This window comes from Bactrocera tryoni, chromosome 1, assembly GCF_016617805.1.
Source record: "Bactrocera tryoni isolate S06 chromosome 1, CSIRO_BtryS06_freeze2, whole genome shotgun sequence".
Lineage (NCBI taxonomy): Eukaryota > Metazoa > Arthropoda > Insecta > Diptera > Tephritidae > Bactrocera > Bactrocera tryoni.
This window is the reverse complement of record NC_052499.1, coordinates 29,578,691-29,598,709: the sequence shown is the minus strand read 5'-3', so window position 1 is coordinate 29,598,709 and position 20,019 is coordinate 29,578,691. Positions and strand designations below refer to the sequence as shown.

At 34.5% G+C, this 20,019-nt stretch overlaps 1 protein-coding gene across 5 annotated transcripts in view; it reads right to left on the bottom strand.

The window, feature by feature from the left end:
- LOC120770574 (FERM, ARHGEF and pleckstrin domain-containing protein 2) overlaps window positions 1-20,019 on the bottom strand; it is a 71,092-nt gene that overhangs the window by 20,842 nt on the left and 30,231 nt on the right. For all 5 annotated transcript variants that reach the window (XM_040098165.1, XM_040098192.1, XM_040098183.1 and 2 more), the window contains exons 3-10: window positions 5,879-6,111; window positions 5,504-5,725; window positions 4,468-4,711; window positions 4,240-4,400; window positions 4,102-4,176; window positions 794-900; window positions 474-589; window positions 174-408 (exon numbers count right to left, since the gene is read on the bottom strand). In XM_040098165.1, the coding sequence (XP_039954099.1) occupies window positions 174-408; window positions 474-589; window positions 794-900; window positions 4,102-4,176; window positions 4,240-4,400; window positions 4,468-4,711; window positions 5,504-5,725; window positions 5,879-6,111 (1,393 nt within the window). The remainder of the gene's footprint in view (window positions 1-173; window positions 409-473; window positions 590-793; window positions 901-4,101; window positions 4,177-4,239; window positions 4,401-4,467; window positions 4,712-5,503; window positions 5,726-5,878; window positions 6,112-20,019) is intronic.

The window sequence follows — 20,019 nt, the reverse complement described above, 5'->3', positions numbered from 1 at the left end:
GGACCAAAATATCAAATGAATTCAACTCACAACAAATATATAATAATCAATACTAAATAGTAAAATAAATCGCTAGGTAAATATAGTTTTAACTTATTCAATAATATAAAAAAAATTAAATACTGCAACTGAGAACTCGTCTGCTCTAATATATTTTGATATGTTGGACTCACCTAAATTGTGATCTCCTTGATGCGCACGAGCCTGATCTTGGGCGCGTATATTGCTGTGTTGCTGACTGTTGTGATTGAGCGAAGTCCACGACCCCGGACCCTGAGGAGAGACAGAGCGGTTCGAATTCATTTGGTCCATAGCCGCTGCCGAGTGGTGTTGTTGTTCCTCCGCCAATGTTGGCGATTCCGGAGCATAATTCTTCGTCTGATAGATCTCCACCTGGGCTGCTGTGACCTGGACGCACATCAAGGACACAAATAAATTGTTGTTATTGAATTAAGAAAAAACAATTTTTTTACTTGAGAACGCGTGTGGTCTGTAGGATTGTCTTGTCGGCGATCCAAGGTATCCGCTGCCTTCTTCGTCAGAGAAAGCGTCGTCGAGGCGGTGCATTGATTGCGATAATCCCAGTCCGCTTCAATGCGCAACAAAGATGGAAGAAAAAAACATAAAATGGGAATTATTCATTTATATACAATATAAACTAAGTTTCTCAATATAATATGATAACATTAAATAGCAAATGTCACTTGCGAATATCTAATACATACATATATTACTAAAGAAACAAACAGAAAAATATTAAATGAAAAACACAAAATCTTAAAACAATACAAACCAGTGTCAATTGGGAGAAGGGGATTGGCTGAAATGCTGGAGTTCACATACGTATGCGACTGACTTCGGCTACTAGCATTCAAAGGCCCTTGCCGGAATGACTGTGACCTGCAGCAAAAGAAAAGACAAGAGGATACCACGTTTTTATTTGCATGCTCGTTTATGTTTTTATTTTATTTTAATGCGTTTTTTATTAAGTTTCAAATTCTTTCTCTTTTTATTTTGTGTTTTGTTAATTTTCATTTATAACTGTTTAGTTGAAGAACGTTTCATTATCTTTTCTATTTTATGAAGAAATCTACAGAACGCTTATTAACAAAAAATTAAACAAATAAATTAAATAAAAAAACAAATAACAACAAAATTAAATACAAAGAAGAAATGACTAACTATAACTAAGATAAAAAAAATAAAACAAAGAATAAAATGTTCATTTGTAGATATAAACCAGTTGTCTACAAATTACAAAATTAACTCTACACACGTAAAATTTGTAAACAGAAATCATTAGGCATATTCATAGTAAATAAAACTTTAGTTTCCATAAATGAAGATAAGATAAAAGTAACAGCACAAAAAAGAAGTACACAAGCGCATTAAGTTTATAATAACTTTAAAATAAAGGTCTATTTACAATCCAGTAACGCGTAAAGCTAGGCGTACATGTTAAATAAAAATAAATAGTTTACAACATTAAAAATCTAACTAAGTAAAGAAAATATATCAACAAATGTATTCACTTACAAGCTTGAGTATAAAATTCTACATTTCCACATTTATTAACATGCAAATAGTAATTAGTCGAAAAAAATAAAATCAAACGAAAATCTAATATTATACTATTCAAATAACACAGCGAGAAATACCAAAATATTCAGTTATGAGATTAAATAAAAAGGTTTCAAAATATTTTTTATGAATTTTTCTTATCATCTCAAGGATCATAAGGATTAATTTAATGCAAATTCCAGCAAAAGAGAATTCGTTTATATTAAATATACGGAAAAGTTAATTCCAAAATACGATTAAATAAAATGCTCACAAGCACCATATTGAAGATATTTGCTGAACACTAAAAAGATAATTTCCGAAAAAATTACTAATTTAAAAGTGAGCTTTTCGAAGGTTTTAATAAATGGAGTTTATTCATTATTTTGTAATTGATTGATTGTACTTTAATTAGAAATACGAGGCCAGTCGAGGTTATATAGATACAAAGACAATAAAAAACAAAAATAATAATATGGCAGACATATGCTATAGAGATTCAATTTGAACCATTTCTTCGAATTTTACATTATTGTCCTAGAAAATAACTCATGCCAAATTTCATAAAGATGTCTCGCCAAATAAAAACAGTTTTCCATCAAGAACTTGATGTTGATCATTCAGTTTGTATTGCAGCTATATGCTATAGCGATTCCGATAAAGAACAGCTTCTTGGAGAGAAAATACGTGCGCAAACGTTTTGATCGATATCTCAAAAACTGATGGACTAGTTCGCGTATATACGGACAGACAAACTGACATGATTAAATCAACTGAAATCGTCATGATGATCAATTATATATATTTTTATAGGGCCCACTGGGTGTTACAAACATTGTGGAAAACTTAATACAGCCTGATCAGGATTGTCACAATTTCAATTACAAAAAGCTTTAACAGGCATCAGATTATCTACTAATAAAACAATATTTTTTGCCCGACTGATTATAGACGAATTTCCCAGGATTAGGCACTATATTATCTACTAAAAAACTTTTTGTTTTTGTCCGATTGATTTGAGTTGAAGGAGCCAGGATTAGCGATGGTCACCGGAAGGAGCTTCGGTTGGAAGTGTTGGATCAACACAAATAGGCATTACTTTTAAAATTATTAAGCTTATTTCAAGTTTCAGTCAAGTCGAAACCTCATTTAATGATGCTTTAGTATGTATGCATTAACTTTTATAAAATAAAATAATTTATTGGCAAAAAAAATATTTAAAAATGTAATTTTTCCATGTATCTTACCTCACCTAACCCCATAATATAGTTGTACATTAATTTTGCTCCAATATTAAACATAAAAAATAATAGTTAGTTTGGACTCATGCTTAAAAATTTCAAGGTTGTATCATTGTAATATATTAAATAATTGTATTATTATGCAAGATTTCGCCAAATGGGTACTACTCCAATCAAAGATAAATTAAATATTTACAAATATATGAATTAGCATTGTTATAAAAATAATAATTTTTCTAAAGAAATTCAATTACCATAACAGATAAATTGACTAAAATTAGTAGATTTAATTAGATCTTAAGTTATATCCAATAACGCACTCACTGAGAAATAAAAAATAAATATTTCAGATGATATGTATGAATATGATAGTTTGGGAGTCAATTTATAATACTGTAAAATTAATATTAACCGTAACTAGTTTGCCAATCAACATACAAAAACATGAAAGAAAAATATTCAATTTATATACACAGAATACAAATGAAATAAGTTTTCAAAACTATTGTAAAATTGAAAAGAAATATTTTTATTTAAACAAGAGATTCAACAAAAATTCAACTCGTTTTTATACATTATGTAGTTAAATTTTATTTTTAAGCACATTATTTTATTTTACAACCAATTCGCTTTAAAATCCTCTTCTCTTTTCTGAGTTTTCTATTGACATTAAACTCAGTGATGCAACTTCGCTTAAGTTGATCAACACAGTTAAATATTTATAAATTTTGAGTTACAATAACTGTAAAATACGAATGAATAGTAAGCCGAGTTTACGTATTATGAGCGTTTTTCATACATACGAGCCGCAACTATACGAATACATAGATAGTGGGAAAATCAAGTGTTTCAAAGTAAAATAACCTTAAAATAAATGAAGTATGCAGTATGTTTTATGATTTTATATTAATGGAAATGATATGGAATTAGTATAAGCAACAAATAAGTGGTTTTATATTATTAATTTAGCAAATGAAACACACTTAGAAGTATTAGTAAAATAGTACTAAGGGATTATAATATTTATTGTATTATACAATAATTCCCTTTGCACTTTAGTGTCGAATGCAATTACACATAGGTTATCAATTTTTTTGAAAAAGAAAACTTTTTTGCGGATATCAGGAACCATTATGATCACAACGAACTTCGAAATAGTAAACTTCAATCGAAATATCTTCAAATTTCAGAATGTAATTGTTCGTAATGATCCTCCTTCTCTGATACAAAATAAAAATTACATACTCGATTCAAAATGTTCTTAAATAATAAAAAAAACTCAATTATATTTTAGACATACCTTTGAAAGTTTTGTCGTTTAACATAGTTTTCACGAACAAATTCGATGATCTGTTTCTGTGTTTTGCCGCTATACCTGTAATATTGGAAAAATTATCAATTAGAAACAGTTATAATTTCATAACATATATAGTACAACCGGAAGGAGCTGCCACGCGATAACACCCGAGCTTTTCGTCTAGGCTGATTCTGCACTGCTGCACAACGGAAGAATCCGTGATTCTCTACACATTTCTTCCAAAAGTTTTTGCACTCATTGCGCCCCTCAAAGAAAAATTCCACAGTGTCTTTGTAATACCCCTTCAGATATCAGTAAGAACAAGTTAATCAGCATTATAGCATTAAATAGTTTCTTATAAGAACTTACATATCCTTCGGGATGAAGCTTCACCAGGAACCGTTTACGTTTAAATGATATCTTACGTATTTTCGCCCAGGAGAAGGTATTAATGCGCGTGATATTTTGGAAGACAGCAATTCCCATATGAGCAACTGCTAAATTCAAGGGCACACCCTCCACATCCTTGGCTGCATGCATTTTCATTCCATATAGTTCACACCGCCTAGCCGTTTCCAGCAGATTCAAATCGGCTTCAGCAGGAGACTGTCCCCTATTATTTTTGAGAAAAACATTTATAACATTGATTAAATGAAATTATATAGGAAGAAAGGAAGTATTTCTTATAAATGATGGAGTACTTATGAAAATCTAACAAAATATAATGATGATTGCTTCAATTTCTTACTACAATTCAAACCATCATCGTTCGGTGGTGATTATGTTTTCAATTTGAACCTTTCTGTACATTTCCAACAAATAAAAAGAATATGGAAAGAAATACCACCATTTCTAGATATTTTTACAATATAAATTTGTAAATAATAAAAAAAATTCCATAAAATCACAGTTGAGAAAACGAGCTTAGGAATGTCTTCTCCCAAAATATTTTTTTATATTAATTGATTTTTTATATAATTTTTTTAAAATGAGTTGATTAATTTTTTCCCCATTAAAAATTAACTAATACCGTCTTTTTTATTATCCAAAAATAATTAGAATTTTAAAAATAATTTTTTGGATCATATTTTGTTACACATCTCTTTAGTATGAATAAAACTTATCCTTCCTCCTATTCTTCCGGACTAGTCTTTAAAAATGATTAAGAACCTTACATACATATTTAAAAATTTTTAACTTATTTAAAAAAAAATGTAAATTTCAAAAATGCTTATCCAACAGACAGCAATATCCACAAATCCTTAGATATGCATATTTACATATATTCAATGGGACAAAAGTCTACATAATGCGTCATTTTCTTCACTCCTTCAATGGTAGTTGATATTCAAATTGACATTTAACTAACACAAATACCTCGCCACTTGAAATAAATTGCACCTACACATGCTTCTTGTGATTCTCCATGATTTTCCGCTGCATGGTAGCATCCTGATGAGGTACAAAACGATACGACGACAAATAGGTGTGATCAGGATAATCCTCAGGCACATAATCGCCACATGATGCCTGCACTATGTAACTGGCCATTAGAGCTGCGGTATTGTCATTGCACTGCAAATTACCGTTGGCCAAGTCCCGTTTAATTTGCAAACAAAAGAGATACCTAAAAAGAGATTTCGCGTTGGTGAGAACAGAATGTAGTTATGCATAGTGTAGACGAATGCATATTTAAATGGCCAACTATATGTACGATGCGATACATACTTAGTCCTTGTTCGATAGAACAATGAACTTTTGGATGGGAGGGTCCACTTACCTCGTGTACTCTTCTTCCAGTTGTGCTGGGTCAGGAGTGTAGAATTTAACGCAGAAACGCAGCACTGGATCAATAAGCGACAGACCAACTTGTCGATTTAGGGGTTTCTCGAGGTCTAGCCAATATTTGGTGTGTGTAGATATCTCCTGGTACTCCAAACCAAAATAATCGGCCTCAAGTAGATTTAATTGACGACAGACCTGGTCGAATAGAACGCGCCCAAGTGCTTTTGCCTGTTTTGTTATTGCAAATTCAGATTTTGCAATTGTCGTCGACGTTGTTGATAGCAATTCGGAATTAAAGAAAGAGTAATGTGAATAAAAAGGAAAATTTTAAAATAATTATTTATAACGATTTCTATGAAATACATAAAAAGTTTTTGTATATAAATTTCCATTAAAAAGTAACTGCGTTTCAAATAAAGCATTAAGTTATTTATTTCACACGTTTTCATGCAAATTTATTATATTCATACAGTGCTCCTGTGTGCAATTGATAATAAAGTAGGTAAGGTTTTTACGATTCTCTAGATAATTATTTATAGTATTCTACTATATACTTAGTGGGATTTCAGAGAAATATATATTATAAATCAAATTGATTATCGCAAAATTTGAAAAATTATCATCTGACAATTTCAGTCATATTTCAAACCGGAATTTAGTAGTTTTGATTAAAAAAATTATGAGTTATTACTATCTTTAAATGTTAGATGAAAGTTCAAGATCTCTGGTCGCAAAATGAACTTGCTTGGACTATTTTGGCATTTATCCTCAATAAGTCATTAGCCATCGCCTCATCATTGATTAATCGTGTATACAGGTGGAAGACCGTATTTGGCCAAATGGCCAAATATATTGTGGTCAGTTGAATCTAAAATTGAATTATTTGGATGTTACCATATGCCTGATGGAATATAACATTTATATGGGTAAACCAATAAGATAATGACCCTAAACATATCAGCAAGTGCGCAGAGAAGTGGTGTAGAGTCAACTGAGTTGAGGTTATGTCTCAGTCTGTTCAGTCGCCGGACATCAACCCTATAAAAACCTCAGTACCGATATGAAAACAGTGTTACTTAACGAAAACCAACCAATTCGAGAGATGAAATCAGGGCAATAGGCCGTTAGTGAAAGAGGTTTGGGATGGATTAGTATTTGGATAGGATTTGAGTTGTGATGCACAGTTAAAAAACCCAAACTAATCAACGAAATATGAAGTATCTTATTCTTCTGTAAAGGTTTGAAGAATTTTTCATACTACAATTATTATGTAGAAATAGTTTTTTAGTTTATTTAACGTAAACTGCGATATTAAATGTTCTTACACTCAATTGAAATGTATGTATGAACTTTTGAAATATTAGTACATCATTAGCGAAGTGAATACTACTGTGCTTTCTCAAGGTTGGTATAACTGTCAGTGACATTTGTGCCAAATATCACATCAAAATAATCATTAGAGTTTAGTATACGCTTGTCTTTCTGAAGTACATAAATGCATTCGGCGATTCAACAAAGAAGTTCCATTAAATTTTGTGTGCGGAATCAAATTTCTGGTGCCGATACGATCAGACTGTTGGAATAGGCCTTCGGTGATAATTGTTTGTCGCGAGAAAGTGTTTTTGATTTGGTACAAATAATTCAAACATTCCACATTCAGGATGGCCATCAACATCAACTGATGATCAACACGTCAAGGTATTGGTGCATAAAAATCGCCGATTAACAGTCAAAAATCTTACTGGGATCGTTGGAATATCGGAAAGATCAGTGAAACCCTATTTCATTTGGGCTTAAGAAAAGTGAAAGCACGATGGATTCCAAAATCACTCAATTTTTTCGAACAGCGTTGAGTTAACCTCTGTGAAGCAATGCTTTCCGACTTTGAGGAGGACGACATAGATTTGGAAGAATAACTTAAGAATTTTAAAGTTATGTACAAAGTCTTACTGTGTTTTGCTCATAGTAGTATGTAGTGCAAAAATTTTAACACAAAAAACATTCATCTTATTGAAAATTGAAAGAATCGCTTTGTTCAAATAATACAAATAATAACTACATCATTGAAATTTTATAATTCACTGTTGAACTGTACAAATGAACATCAAAAGCGGTTTTGTAAAGATCTTCGGTTGATTGTTAACCCACTAATAAAAGAAGCTGGCATTGATCAAAATGCCAATGGAGAGTTAAATTTAACTGCATCTCAAATCAATTGAATAAACCAGTCTTTACTGCATTTTTAAATGTACCATTTTTAATTATTGTAGAACATTTAAATATAGGATTGTGAGGCACGAACAATCAATTTTTTAGTCCGGTGCAGATAAGACAAAAATTTAAAGGAAAGAGAATGGGAGGAGCTTAAATTCATTATAAGCTTATTGCTTGCTAAAGTGGTGCCTCGTTAAATGTTGGCCACGACTTACACATGCGTGTCCACGAACCACGAATAAAATCTAATAAAACAAATGGATTAAGCTAAATACAGAAATACGCATTAATTTATGGCATAAAATTAAGTGTTCAACATTTACGATCACTGCGCGTACTAAGTAACGATCGTTACGTCGGCAATTATTCAAATTCATATTTTCAGTGAATGGCTTCTTAGGAAGAAGTCGAACGCATGTTCTATCTTAGCAATAACAAATATGTAAATTAGGGAGAACTAATTTTTTTGGGGAAAATAGTTTTGACCTAAATGTGCGTCATTTACGGGTTATATGTCGCAATTGAAATTTCTTTTGAAGTTCCCATCTCTTCGTTTAAAAGTATTCATAATGATTTAATATTTAATACATGTGTTCCAAAACCACCAACTTTGGGGAGCTTCAGTAGAAAAGGATATGTATTTTGCAAAGAGCTTTTGTTTCATAAAGAGACCTATTGGTAAAACTGCGCTGTTTGTTTGTGGAAGCGTTCGGGTCAGTCAATTCCAGCGCGTAAAACTTTACACGCTTTTTTTCAAATCGGACAACTCTGGTTCTCGAAGAATATCGCACATATCTACATGAAATTTTAACTGCATGTTCACGGTAACAGTATTTAGTACACAACTATGAACGTTCTGTTATTATGCAACCTTTTCATAAACAATTTACGGCCCAATTTTTCGATACAAAAATTTTAGTAGATTAATAAGAGTTCTCAGAATCGCCGTCCAAAGTAGAGATAAATATATACGCGTTTCAAAGTAAACAGGACTTTTTGAATCTAGCGCCCCCTGGTGGCGCCATATATATGTCGACTGATGCGTTAGAATCTGCTATGTTTATCATTTGTCCAGTGAGAATTTCATGACATTTCATGGATTGGAAGTGAAGTTATTGCGTTTTAAGTGTCAGTATGTTTGTGTTATCGGTGCGAAAATGAGCTTCGAACAAAGAGCCAACATTAAATTTTGTTTTAAAATTGGTAAAACATTTACCGAAACGTTTCAATTGATGAAACAAGCTTATGGAGATGATTGGATTCAATGTTTTCAAAGTGGTCGTGAGGACATAAATGACGATCAACATGTGGGCCAATCAAAATCCGTGATCACCGGAAATTCCATCGAAACTGTCCGTGAATTCATCAAAAATCAGTCGAAATCATTATTGAAATTGATGGAAATGGAATTGAACAACTCCAAAACATCGATTTATCGCATTTTGACCGAACGTTTGGGCTTACGAAAGGTGTGTGCACGGTTTGTTCCGCACAAATTGACTGACGACCAAAAATTGCTCAGAATCCAACATTCGAATCGACGCTTGTGACCGATTATTTGACCAAAAATCACATTTTAACCATTAAACACTCCCCGTATTCACCTGATATGGCACCGCGCGACTTCTTCCTTTTCGGAAAAATGCATTTGCCCATGAAAAGAAAGCGTTATGCAGACGTAAAGGCCATTCAAAAGGCTTGCACCGGCATACTGGCTGCCATACCGGCCAATGAGCTAAAACACTCGTTCGACATGCTTTTGGACCGTGCAAAAAGCTGTATTAAAGCAGAAGGAGACTATTTTGAATAAAATATATTGATTTTGCCGAAAAAAACCATTTGTGCTATTTTTTTAAGTCCTGTTTACTTTGGAACGCACCTTGTATGTATAAACAACCCCTTAGACATATGGATCTTCGAGATGAGATTAAAGCGAAAACATTTCATCAATAAATATTAAAACTTATTTTTCAAGAGTCAGCGGTTGTTTTTTGGGAAAAATGTATCTACCCTATTGTACATACAACAACACACATAAGTACATATATTTTTATATTTACATATTCGTATGGGAGTATAGAACCAACTCTTTACCTTTCAGTTAGTTAAACTTCAACCACAAGACCACGCGTGGCCTTACGACAACAACAGCAATGACAACCGGCCAAGCAACTGCGCCGCTTTAGGTACATATGTACATACTAGTAGGTAAGCAGTACCTAAGCACGTTCAGCGATAGGGAGTTGCGAGTCGCGAGAACAAAATTAACTTTCTAAAATTAGAAATTTGCGTGCGTAGTCTTGAAAGTGTACTAAAAAGAAATGTACAGGACGTTGATTTCATTGAACACTTATTTACACTAAATGACAAATGAAAATTGCAGCGAAAAGCAAGCGCACCTGAGTGGCACTTGACGGTATCACTCTCTCGGGCAGCAAAGTGCATGGATGCAAATTAATATTTCATTCACGTCGATTTTGTTGTGTACCATAAACACTGCAATGAATTGGTTGGGGAGAAATCGATATTGCAGATATATTTATGGATATACGTATGTATGTACGTATTTACATATGTGCACATGCGACTTCACTTGTGTAGCCATAAATACAACTATGTTAAGCACTTGTATTACATATTTACTCAAGTAGATTAAGGCATGCTCATAAGCATAAATTGAAAACATTCAATTTAACGGTCAACAAAGTTCTGACCCGTAATATTTCTGCAGCAAAAATAGTTTGATATATTAAAAAATACCCTCAAACGGAACAAAAACAACAGAAATTGTTACCTTGGCGCCCTACTTACAGCTTTCACGATCTTCCGTAGTGATCCCGAATGTGAGTTCGAGAATTCGACATGAGAATAATCAAAAATAACATTACTCAACAAATCTGAAGGAAAAATTTGCGACTGTTGTCTTAGCACAGTCGGTGGGGTATATGAGGTGTCCTAATTACGAATTTGGAGTTCAAACATTTTCTTTCACGTACCGCTATTTTTGGCATTTAAGTAAATTGTGTGGTTTGTCCCCTACATCTCTAGACCACAACACAAAAAATCCTACGTCTTTTAGCAATCCAAAATTGGAAAGAAACAGTGTCAAAATGACTGTAAACTAATGTAATTGAAAGATTGAGAAAAACTCTATTTCGGGAAAAAATGAATGAAGTAAAGTGATGATGTCTTATGATTGAAAATATAAAAAAACGTTTTTTTTATGATGAAACTCACCAAAATTTCTTTTGTTCCACTTATGACTAACTTTTTAAATTATAAATTTTTGAAATAATTGCGGTAATTTGTTTGGAGATTGTACCATTGCTTTAGGCAATAATCGCACAATATTCCATTGTGGTCCGATCTGCAAATTTACCAGAGAGACGAACATGAGCACATCGACTCAACTCGTCATTTATAAATGTATTCTATCGCGTCTCCGACGTTTCTTTCTGAGTGTTGTTCAGGGTATAAAAACGTTAGTTCAAAATGAGATTTTAGCCTTAATCACTAAACCAGTATTTTGAAAGACGCTGTAGACTAACAAATATTTTTCCTGAGTTTGCTTTGGAATATAAAATATTTCGATTGCTCTTTTAAAAAAACTGCTCAGTTTTCGAACAATAGCGGAACGTATGAAAATATTAGAGCAAACAACAAAGGCTTTCGTCGTGTTTCATTTATAGATTAATTCTTTGAATCAAACATTTATTTAACAAAATTATTTGTTTTTTGAATATGTTGTTATCTATGCAAACATGTTCAACTAATTTTGTGATAAGTATATAAAGAGTACCCCTACTCAAACGGAAATGTATCTTAAACTTAATATTAATTGCAGGGAGCTATGCAAACATGGTGAAAGGCAATACTGCACAAATGCAATTGCCCCAAAACCAAACAATGTATGACACAATTTATGGCTTCAATGCAAAATATGATTCAAGAGATAATCAAATCACAAAACCAAATGTTGCAAACTTTTTTAAGTAAAAAATGAATGTATTGAACAGTTGTTTACGGAATGCTAACGGTGTTAACCAACATAAATTGGAACTTATTAGATTTCTGGATGAATACGTATATGGAAATGGAAAGGCACATGGAGGAACAGCAGTGTTGGTTAAATCACCACGCATTAGAATCTTATGCCACAGCGCAATTACAAGCTACAACAGTAACTATAAAAAATCGCTGCGGGGACTTAAACCTGACGGCCATATACTGCCCACCCAGGTTTAAAATGACAGACATCCAATTCAAAGACTTGTTTGGCCTAATTAATCCGAAAGGACGACAGCTGTATCACACTATTATAAATAGGCACAATAACCTTGACATAATATCTCCTGGTAAGCCGACATATTGGCCTAGTGATCGTAACAAAATACCAGATTTAATTAATTTTGCTGTAATCAAAAATATAGATAAATCGAACATAACAGTTGATACATTCACTGATTTATCTTCTGATCACTCTCCTGTACTAATAAAGATATGTGAACAACCTATATTCGTTGATCCAAAAATGGGTCTAACATCTTATAAAACAAATTGGCTAAAATATAAAAAATACGTGAGTAGCCACATTAATATTGAGCAAAAAATAAATACAGGAAGAGATATTGACAAGAGCATAAGAGAACTCAATGATATAATAACTAACGCAGCGGTCTTAGCAACACCAAACAAAAGGTATAAGCCGCTTGGTTTCAGAAAAATCTCGAATAGAGAAATTGAAAAGCTTGTATATGAAAAAAGACGTGCAAGACGAGAATGGCAGATAAATCGCTCTCCTTTCCACGAGGAAAAGGCTAATTGTTTTGCAAATCACCTAGAAAAGGTATGTCAACCTAATTGCCCAAAGAACAACTTTGAGCTGTCCAGCTTACCTAACACAGTTAACGAGTCACTCGAGTCTTTTAAGACTTCACCTTCTGAAGTTATTAGAATAATAAAAGAACTTAACACAAAAAAGTCACCAGGACATGATAATATTACCCAAAAAATGCTAATTGAGTTACCAAATATTGCTGTAGAAGTGCTCTCATTGCTCTTCAAAGCAATTCTTAATCTCGGATACTATCCTAATTCATGGTCTTCATACAGACCAATCAGTCTTCTACTCTGTCTTTCTAAAATATTTTAAAAGGTGTTACTATCAAAGATGACTCCTTTCCTCCACGAAAATAATATAATACCAACGCACCAATTCGGGTTTTGTGAAAAACATAGCACGATAGAGCAAGTAAATAGAATTTCTAACGAAATAAGGAAAGCATTTGAGCATGGAGAGTACGTTTGATGAGGTGTGGCATGAAGGCCTTTTATATAAGATTAAAAACATTCTACCTTTACAATTGTATAAAACATTGGAGTCTTATTTAAAAAATAGACACAAAAAAAAAGTGGGATATTCCATATCTGATGAAAGACAGATAAGAGCTGGTGTGTTTCAGACACAACTCAATGCATCATATATATAGCAGATCTTCCAACAGCTAATAATGTATTAACATCAACTTTTACGGATGACACAGCTTTAGTGAGCCGTAACAAATGCCACATAATAGCATCAAGAACATTAGCCGAGCACTTAAGGTCTGTCGAAGAATGGCTAGCCAACTGCCGCATAAATGTGAATGAACAAAAGTGTAAGCATGTTACGTTTTCGCTAAGACCAAAAATGTGTCCGGCAGTAAAAATGAACAATATTTTAGTACCCCAAGCGAATGAAGTAACAGGTAATTGGTATTCACCTAGATAGAAGACTTTCGTGGAGAAAACATATATCTAGTAAAATGACTTGCATGAGGATAACAACTGCAAATTTAAATTGGCTTTTAAATAAAAACTCCAAACGTAGCCTAGACAACAAAGTGCTTTTATTTAATGCGATCATAAAGCCGATTTGGATGTATGACATTCAACTGTGGGGTACGACCTGTGCAACTAATATTGATATATTTAATACAAAGGTTCCAATCAAAAATGCTTAGAACAATCATGTATTCACCATGGTACATGCGTAATGAAAATATCCATAAAGACCTTGGTATTTCTATGGTAAAGGAAGAAGTAGAAGACAGCAGAATTAAATATATATCTAAACTCCGAGATTACATAAACCCTTTGGCTAATGCTTTGGTACATTCCTGCGATCAAACACGCCTTAGAAGAAGAGATATGCCTGCGTACTAACTAACTACAACGTATCACCAAAACAGCTAAAACACTTACTTGAGCTTGTCTAGTTTTTAATTAGATTTAAGATTTTATAACTTATAGTGTTAGGCTTTTCAAACAAAAAGCAGATTCAATAAATAAAAAGGTATTGCAAAAAAAAAAAATGATAGCGAGCGTAAAAGAATATCTTAAATAACTCAGTTGCCAACTATCCTACCTAAAAACTTTTATTTATTTATTTTTTTTTTTTCAAAAATAAGTGAGTTTGCCATACAAATTTATTTAAGCTCCAAAACTAGTATGTAGGCGAACTTTCGGCAACAAGGGAGTATTTCATCTCCCATTGTACAACTGAGTATTGAGGGTTTATTTAGCAGGATTCGGAAATGTTTTAACGGTTATAGGTGTTGCTATGAAATTAAATATTTAAAGCTCAGAACAGGGTACATATGTACATTCATGAATCTATAAGCTTGTCTTTATTTACACTCGTTGCTACACATTCACTACTCCTACCAGCATTTTTAATGATAACAAATCGTATATTTGCCGTGTTTCTTTGTTGACATTTTCAACACTCGGCAGGGCTAGGAAAGGCATGGTAAAGTTACTGAATTTATTATATTGCATTTGGCTTGCTTCCCAACTGCCAGCAGTAAACTATTGTTTATACACACGCATACATACATACATATAGGCATGTACTGCTACGTTAGAATGCGCTCGCATCGCCATTTACTTGCATTAAACATCAGTTGGCGAATTCAAAGTGCACTTCTCAGTTTTGAAGAAGGTATTTAATCTAAAACAAAATACTAACTCATGCATGCTTTGAAGCCTGAAACGCGATTTTTTTTTACTTTCTTATTTAAATATTAAAAACTGTATATGTAAAATAGAGCGAGTCGATTTGTTTTTCTATAAAATCGCATATGCGAGAAATGTTCTACGGATTATTCTCAACTACTTTGCCTAAGATACTATGGGTTTGAAACCGGATTTGAGCCAGCGATTTTTAAGTGAAGTTTTGAGTTTAGAGAACAGTTCTGCAAAATTGCGTGCTCTTTTGTTGAGCACGGCGCAGCTTTTAGCAGTCAGTTTCATCTGGAGGCTCCTAGAACGGTAAATAGCTAAGGTAGATGTCAGATTGCGCGCGGAGAGCATTAGCAAGACGCAAAGCGCAACACGCAACGCGAGATCATGGCAGAGTGGGTGCTTTGAGAGAAGCGAGCTACACTGCTTTCCTTTAGTTGTTCTTGTTGCAAATGCACAAAAGTGCATGATTTTATGAAATATATCTGAATCAAAGCCTCATCGTGTTAATGAAAGGCAAGCTACGGGAAAATAAAATAACTTTAGGCTGAGATTTCACCCGATTTTATTCATTTTAAGCACAAATATGCACTGTTATAAGAAAAACACGGTTTCTCAATTTTATTAAGATAACTCACATATTGAATGATATGTAAGTATATGCGGTATAACGTCACCCGGAAGTTCGAAAATCGTTATATTAGGTATATTGGGGCTAAGGGAAGTATTGATCCGATTCAACCTATTTGTAACACACAGTCATATTACTATCAGGAAAGGATTCTGTCTAAATTTCAGTTATATATCTCACATATTGACCGATATTTTGGATAAAAGTCTACTATAAGCGCCGGGTCCACATATTCAGTACCTAGGGTCTTGAATAGTTTTGGTTCAATTTGAGCAATTTTTAGTCAGTGGCGCACTTCAAATCAATTATTCATACAAAGATTTATCCTAATATAGTATTAATTAATTATTGACTTGTATACTGGAAAATGAAAGTTTCAATCGGAATTTAAAATAGTATTATATGGGAAGTGGGCGTGGCTGTAGCCCGATTACGCCCATTTTCTCACTACTATATCGATCGGTTGGGTCTCGAGATATGTGATTTCGCCTAAAAGTGGGCGGCGCCACGCCCATCGTCCAATTTTGACCCAGGCTCTTTTAAACCCCTCTGCACCATCTCGGTGGTAAAATTTAAATGACTAACATATTTAGTTATTGATTTGTCGCGCATTTAGTAATTTTCAGCAGTCCCGTTACATGGGAGTAAGCGGGGTTATCATCCGATGTCATTCTTTTCACACTGTGTTGGTAGCTGTAGCTCTAGTGATTTAGAAGATAATTAAACTTATTACAAGGCGATACCACTTTTGTGCCAAATTAGAGCTTCATTCACTCGGACTTTTAAAAAGCCAGGTCCTTCTCCACCTGGTCTTTCCAACGGAGTGGAGATCTTCATCTGTAAAGGACCATAAATCTTTCGTAGAACCTTTCTCCTAAGGCGGACTCATCAGATGTTGTCATCGTCCATGCTTCTGCATGATACAGCAGGACGGGAATAAAGAGTGACTTATAGAGTTTGGTTTTTGTTCGTCGAGAGAGGACTTTTCTTTTCAATTGCTTACTCAGTCCAAAGTAGCACCTGCTGGCAAGAGTTATTCTGCGTAGAATTTTGAGGCTGACATTGTTGTTGCCGTTAATGCTGGTTCCAAGATAGACGAAATTATCTACAACTTCGAAGTTATGACTGTCAACAGTGTTTCAACAGTCGCGAATGCGACGACTGTTTGGTTGATGACAGGAGATATTTCGTCTTGCCCTCGTTCACTGCCAGACTCATTTGCTTTACTTCCTTATACAGTATGGAGGAAGCAGAACTAACGGCGCGAGTGTTGAGGCAAATGATATTAATATCATTGGCATACGCCAGCAGCTGTACACTCTTAGGATTGTACCTGCTCGATTAAGTTCTGCTGCTCGAATTATTTTCTCCAAGAGCACATTGAAGAAATCGCTCGAAGGGAGTCGCCTTGACTGAAACCTCATTTGATATCTAACGGCTCGGAGAGGTCCTTACCGATCCTGACAGAGCTTTCGGTATTGCCAACGTTAGTTTACAAAGCGGTGGTGTGTCCCAATTCTCTTCTCACGGGTCTTTTCCAAGATGTGGCGCATGGTGAATATCTGGTCGGTTGTTGATTTTCCAGGCCTAAAGCCACACTGATAAGGTCCAATCAGTTTGTTGACGATGGGCTGTAATCTTTCACACAATACGCTCGATAGAACCTTATATGCGCTGTAGTTGGCGCAGATTGTGGGGTCGCCCTTTTTGTGGATTGGGCAGAGCACACTTAAATTCCAATCGTTGGGCATGCTTTCGTCCGATCAAATTTAACAAAGAAGCTGATGCATGCTCCCTATTAGTTCCTCGCCGCCGTGTTTGAATAGCTCGGCCGGTAGTCCGTCGGCCCCCGCCGCTTTCTTGTTCTTGAGGCGGGCAATTGCTATTCGAACTTCTACATGGTCGGCCAATGGAACACCTACTCCATCGTCGTCAATTGGGGAATCAGGTTCGCCTTCTCCTGGCATTATGCTTTCACTGCCATTCAACAGGCTGAAGAAGTGCTATTTCCATAATTTTAGTATGCTCTGGGCATCGGTTACCAGATCACCAACATCACCCTTCCTTACTTGTCTTTTTTTTTTAATTTTGTGAAATTATTTATTTACAATTTCTCAATTGACGAAAACTATTGAGAAGGGATAACACCTGTTTTAAAAATTTGAACAAATTATTAAGTAAATACAATACAATTGGTACAAAATTAAAGGTATTTGAGAAATATTTAATGTCTGCAGAATATAAAGCTATCCAACATGCTGTTATGATATGGCCTATGGATTAATCGATAATAAATATAATCGCGTTGTAAAACTTTAAATAGGATAGTCAACTTTTTCCATTGTGAGTTTGTTTGTCTATAGAGCACATAAGTGGCGCAGCATGTCAGCTGCAGTGCAGCAAGTGGCACTCAACATAAGGCTTTGTGTCAAGTCTAAAAAGAGCGCGTTTATTATACTACATAGGCCTCGACTGTCACTGCGCATTACTTTGTGATTCTGGAAAGCAGCTCAAATTGTATTTGTATGACAATTAATTCCTTTTGAAAGGCTGCCTCAACAATGCCTCCGACAACGACATTGCAGACAAATTAAGGAATATAAATTGCGGCGCGAGAAGATGCACGAAGAGCGCATAGGAATAGTGGCCCATGATGACATTTGGTATTGTCTTTAGCGTGAATAAGTCAATGAGCCATTGTGTGGCATTAAAAATACAGTTATTGTATGTGCTTTCAGAACATTTTACAAAAATAAACATTTGAGTGGCTCATGTAGATCTAACGTTGATTGTATATAAATAAGTAATAATATCACAATTGGTTTCCAAATTGAATTAAGAACCCATGCAAGGCAACACATTTCCTGAAACGTCTTTCGTCAGGCATCGAAGTCATTTCGCATTTGCCAAAGAGTCTAACAAAAGACAAACAGCGATTTTGCACACGCTGGTCGGTCTTAAGCCTGTCTACCACTCACTTCTTCGCTGGTGACGAACAGCCTGAGGTGAAGTATCCTCCCACGTAAGGAAGGTTGTCCTTCTTACTATGCGCCCCCATTTAACTTGGCCCATCAGCCAGCATTTAAAAGATGTTACAAGGTAAAAAGTTTTGCATGAATAAGCTCCGCAAACTCTCGCAACTGAGCATCGACAAAGAAAGAAACTTACGACATAAACTAAAGTAAAACGGTAGAACAAAGTGATAAACGCAACAGAGAGGCATGGTGTACAAAATTTTAATTGCTTCAATGTAAACACAAAATCTTTGCTTACACCCTCCTCCACACACCCACCTCCGGCCATACAACAGGTACAGATACGTGAAAACGTGTGTATATTTTAGCATCTATTCAGCAAACTTTAAGAATGTATATCTTTTATGCGTGAGTGCATCACTGCTTGGTGGTGTAAATATATTTTTTGTTGCATCACTAGTAGTTACGTATATGACTAGGAATGTGACGTCAATATAACCAAATATTGCAAATTCTAACGAAACTTCCAAAAAGACTCAGATAAAGTCCTCCATTTTTAACGACAACCTCCGTAAAGGACTATGATCTAGGGGTATGCACCAGGATAATACCAGATATTTCAAAAAAAATTATTTTGCTAAGTCGGTAGAACTGTCCCTAATTACTATGCGAAATATGAAATATGGCCGAGAGATCTTTGAAGACATGTCACGTTCTGAACGACCTTCGACCTCTTCAGCTGATAAAAATATTAAAAAAGTAAAAGATATGGTGTTTGAAAATCGTCAGGCAAGTGTTAGAGAAATGGCAAAAGTGATAGATATTTTGGGTTTGAAACGTTACTACGTTAAACGTTACGTTGTTAATCGACTCGTCTCGATAAAACTGAATTTTTTTCAAAAATAATACCGCAGACAGGTTTTTTTGGACATGCTTGATCGAGCGAATTCCGATCCCACATTTATGGAGAGCATTATAACAGGCGAAGAGACATGGGTTTATGAGTTTGAGAAGCAAACAAGTAAACAGTCATCGGAATGAAGGAAAAAACCGAGCCGAAACCAAAAAAAAAAAAAAAAAACACGCCAAAACCGCTCAAAAATCAAGGTGATGCACATGCTTGTTTTCAATGTTCATGGTTTAGTGCATCAGAGGGACAGGCGGTCAATAAGGAGTTCTATTTGGTCGTATTGAGGCGTTTGCGTGAGAACATCCGTCGAAAACGGCTGGAATTGTGGAAGAACAGTTCAAGGATTTTACGCGATGATAATACACCATCGCATCGAGCTTCGATTGTGACCGAATTTAAAGCCT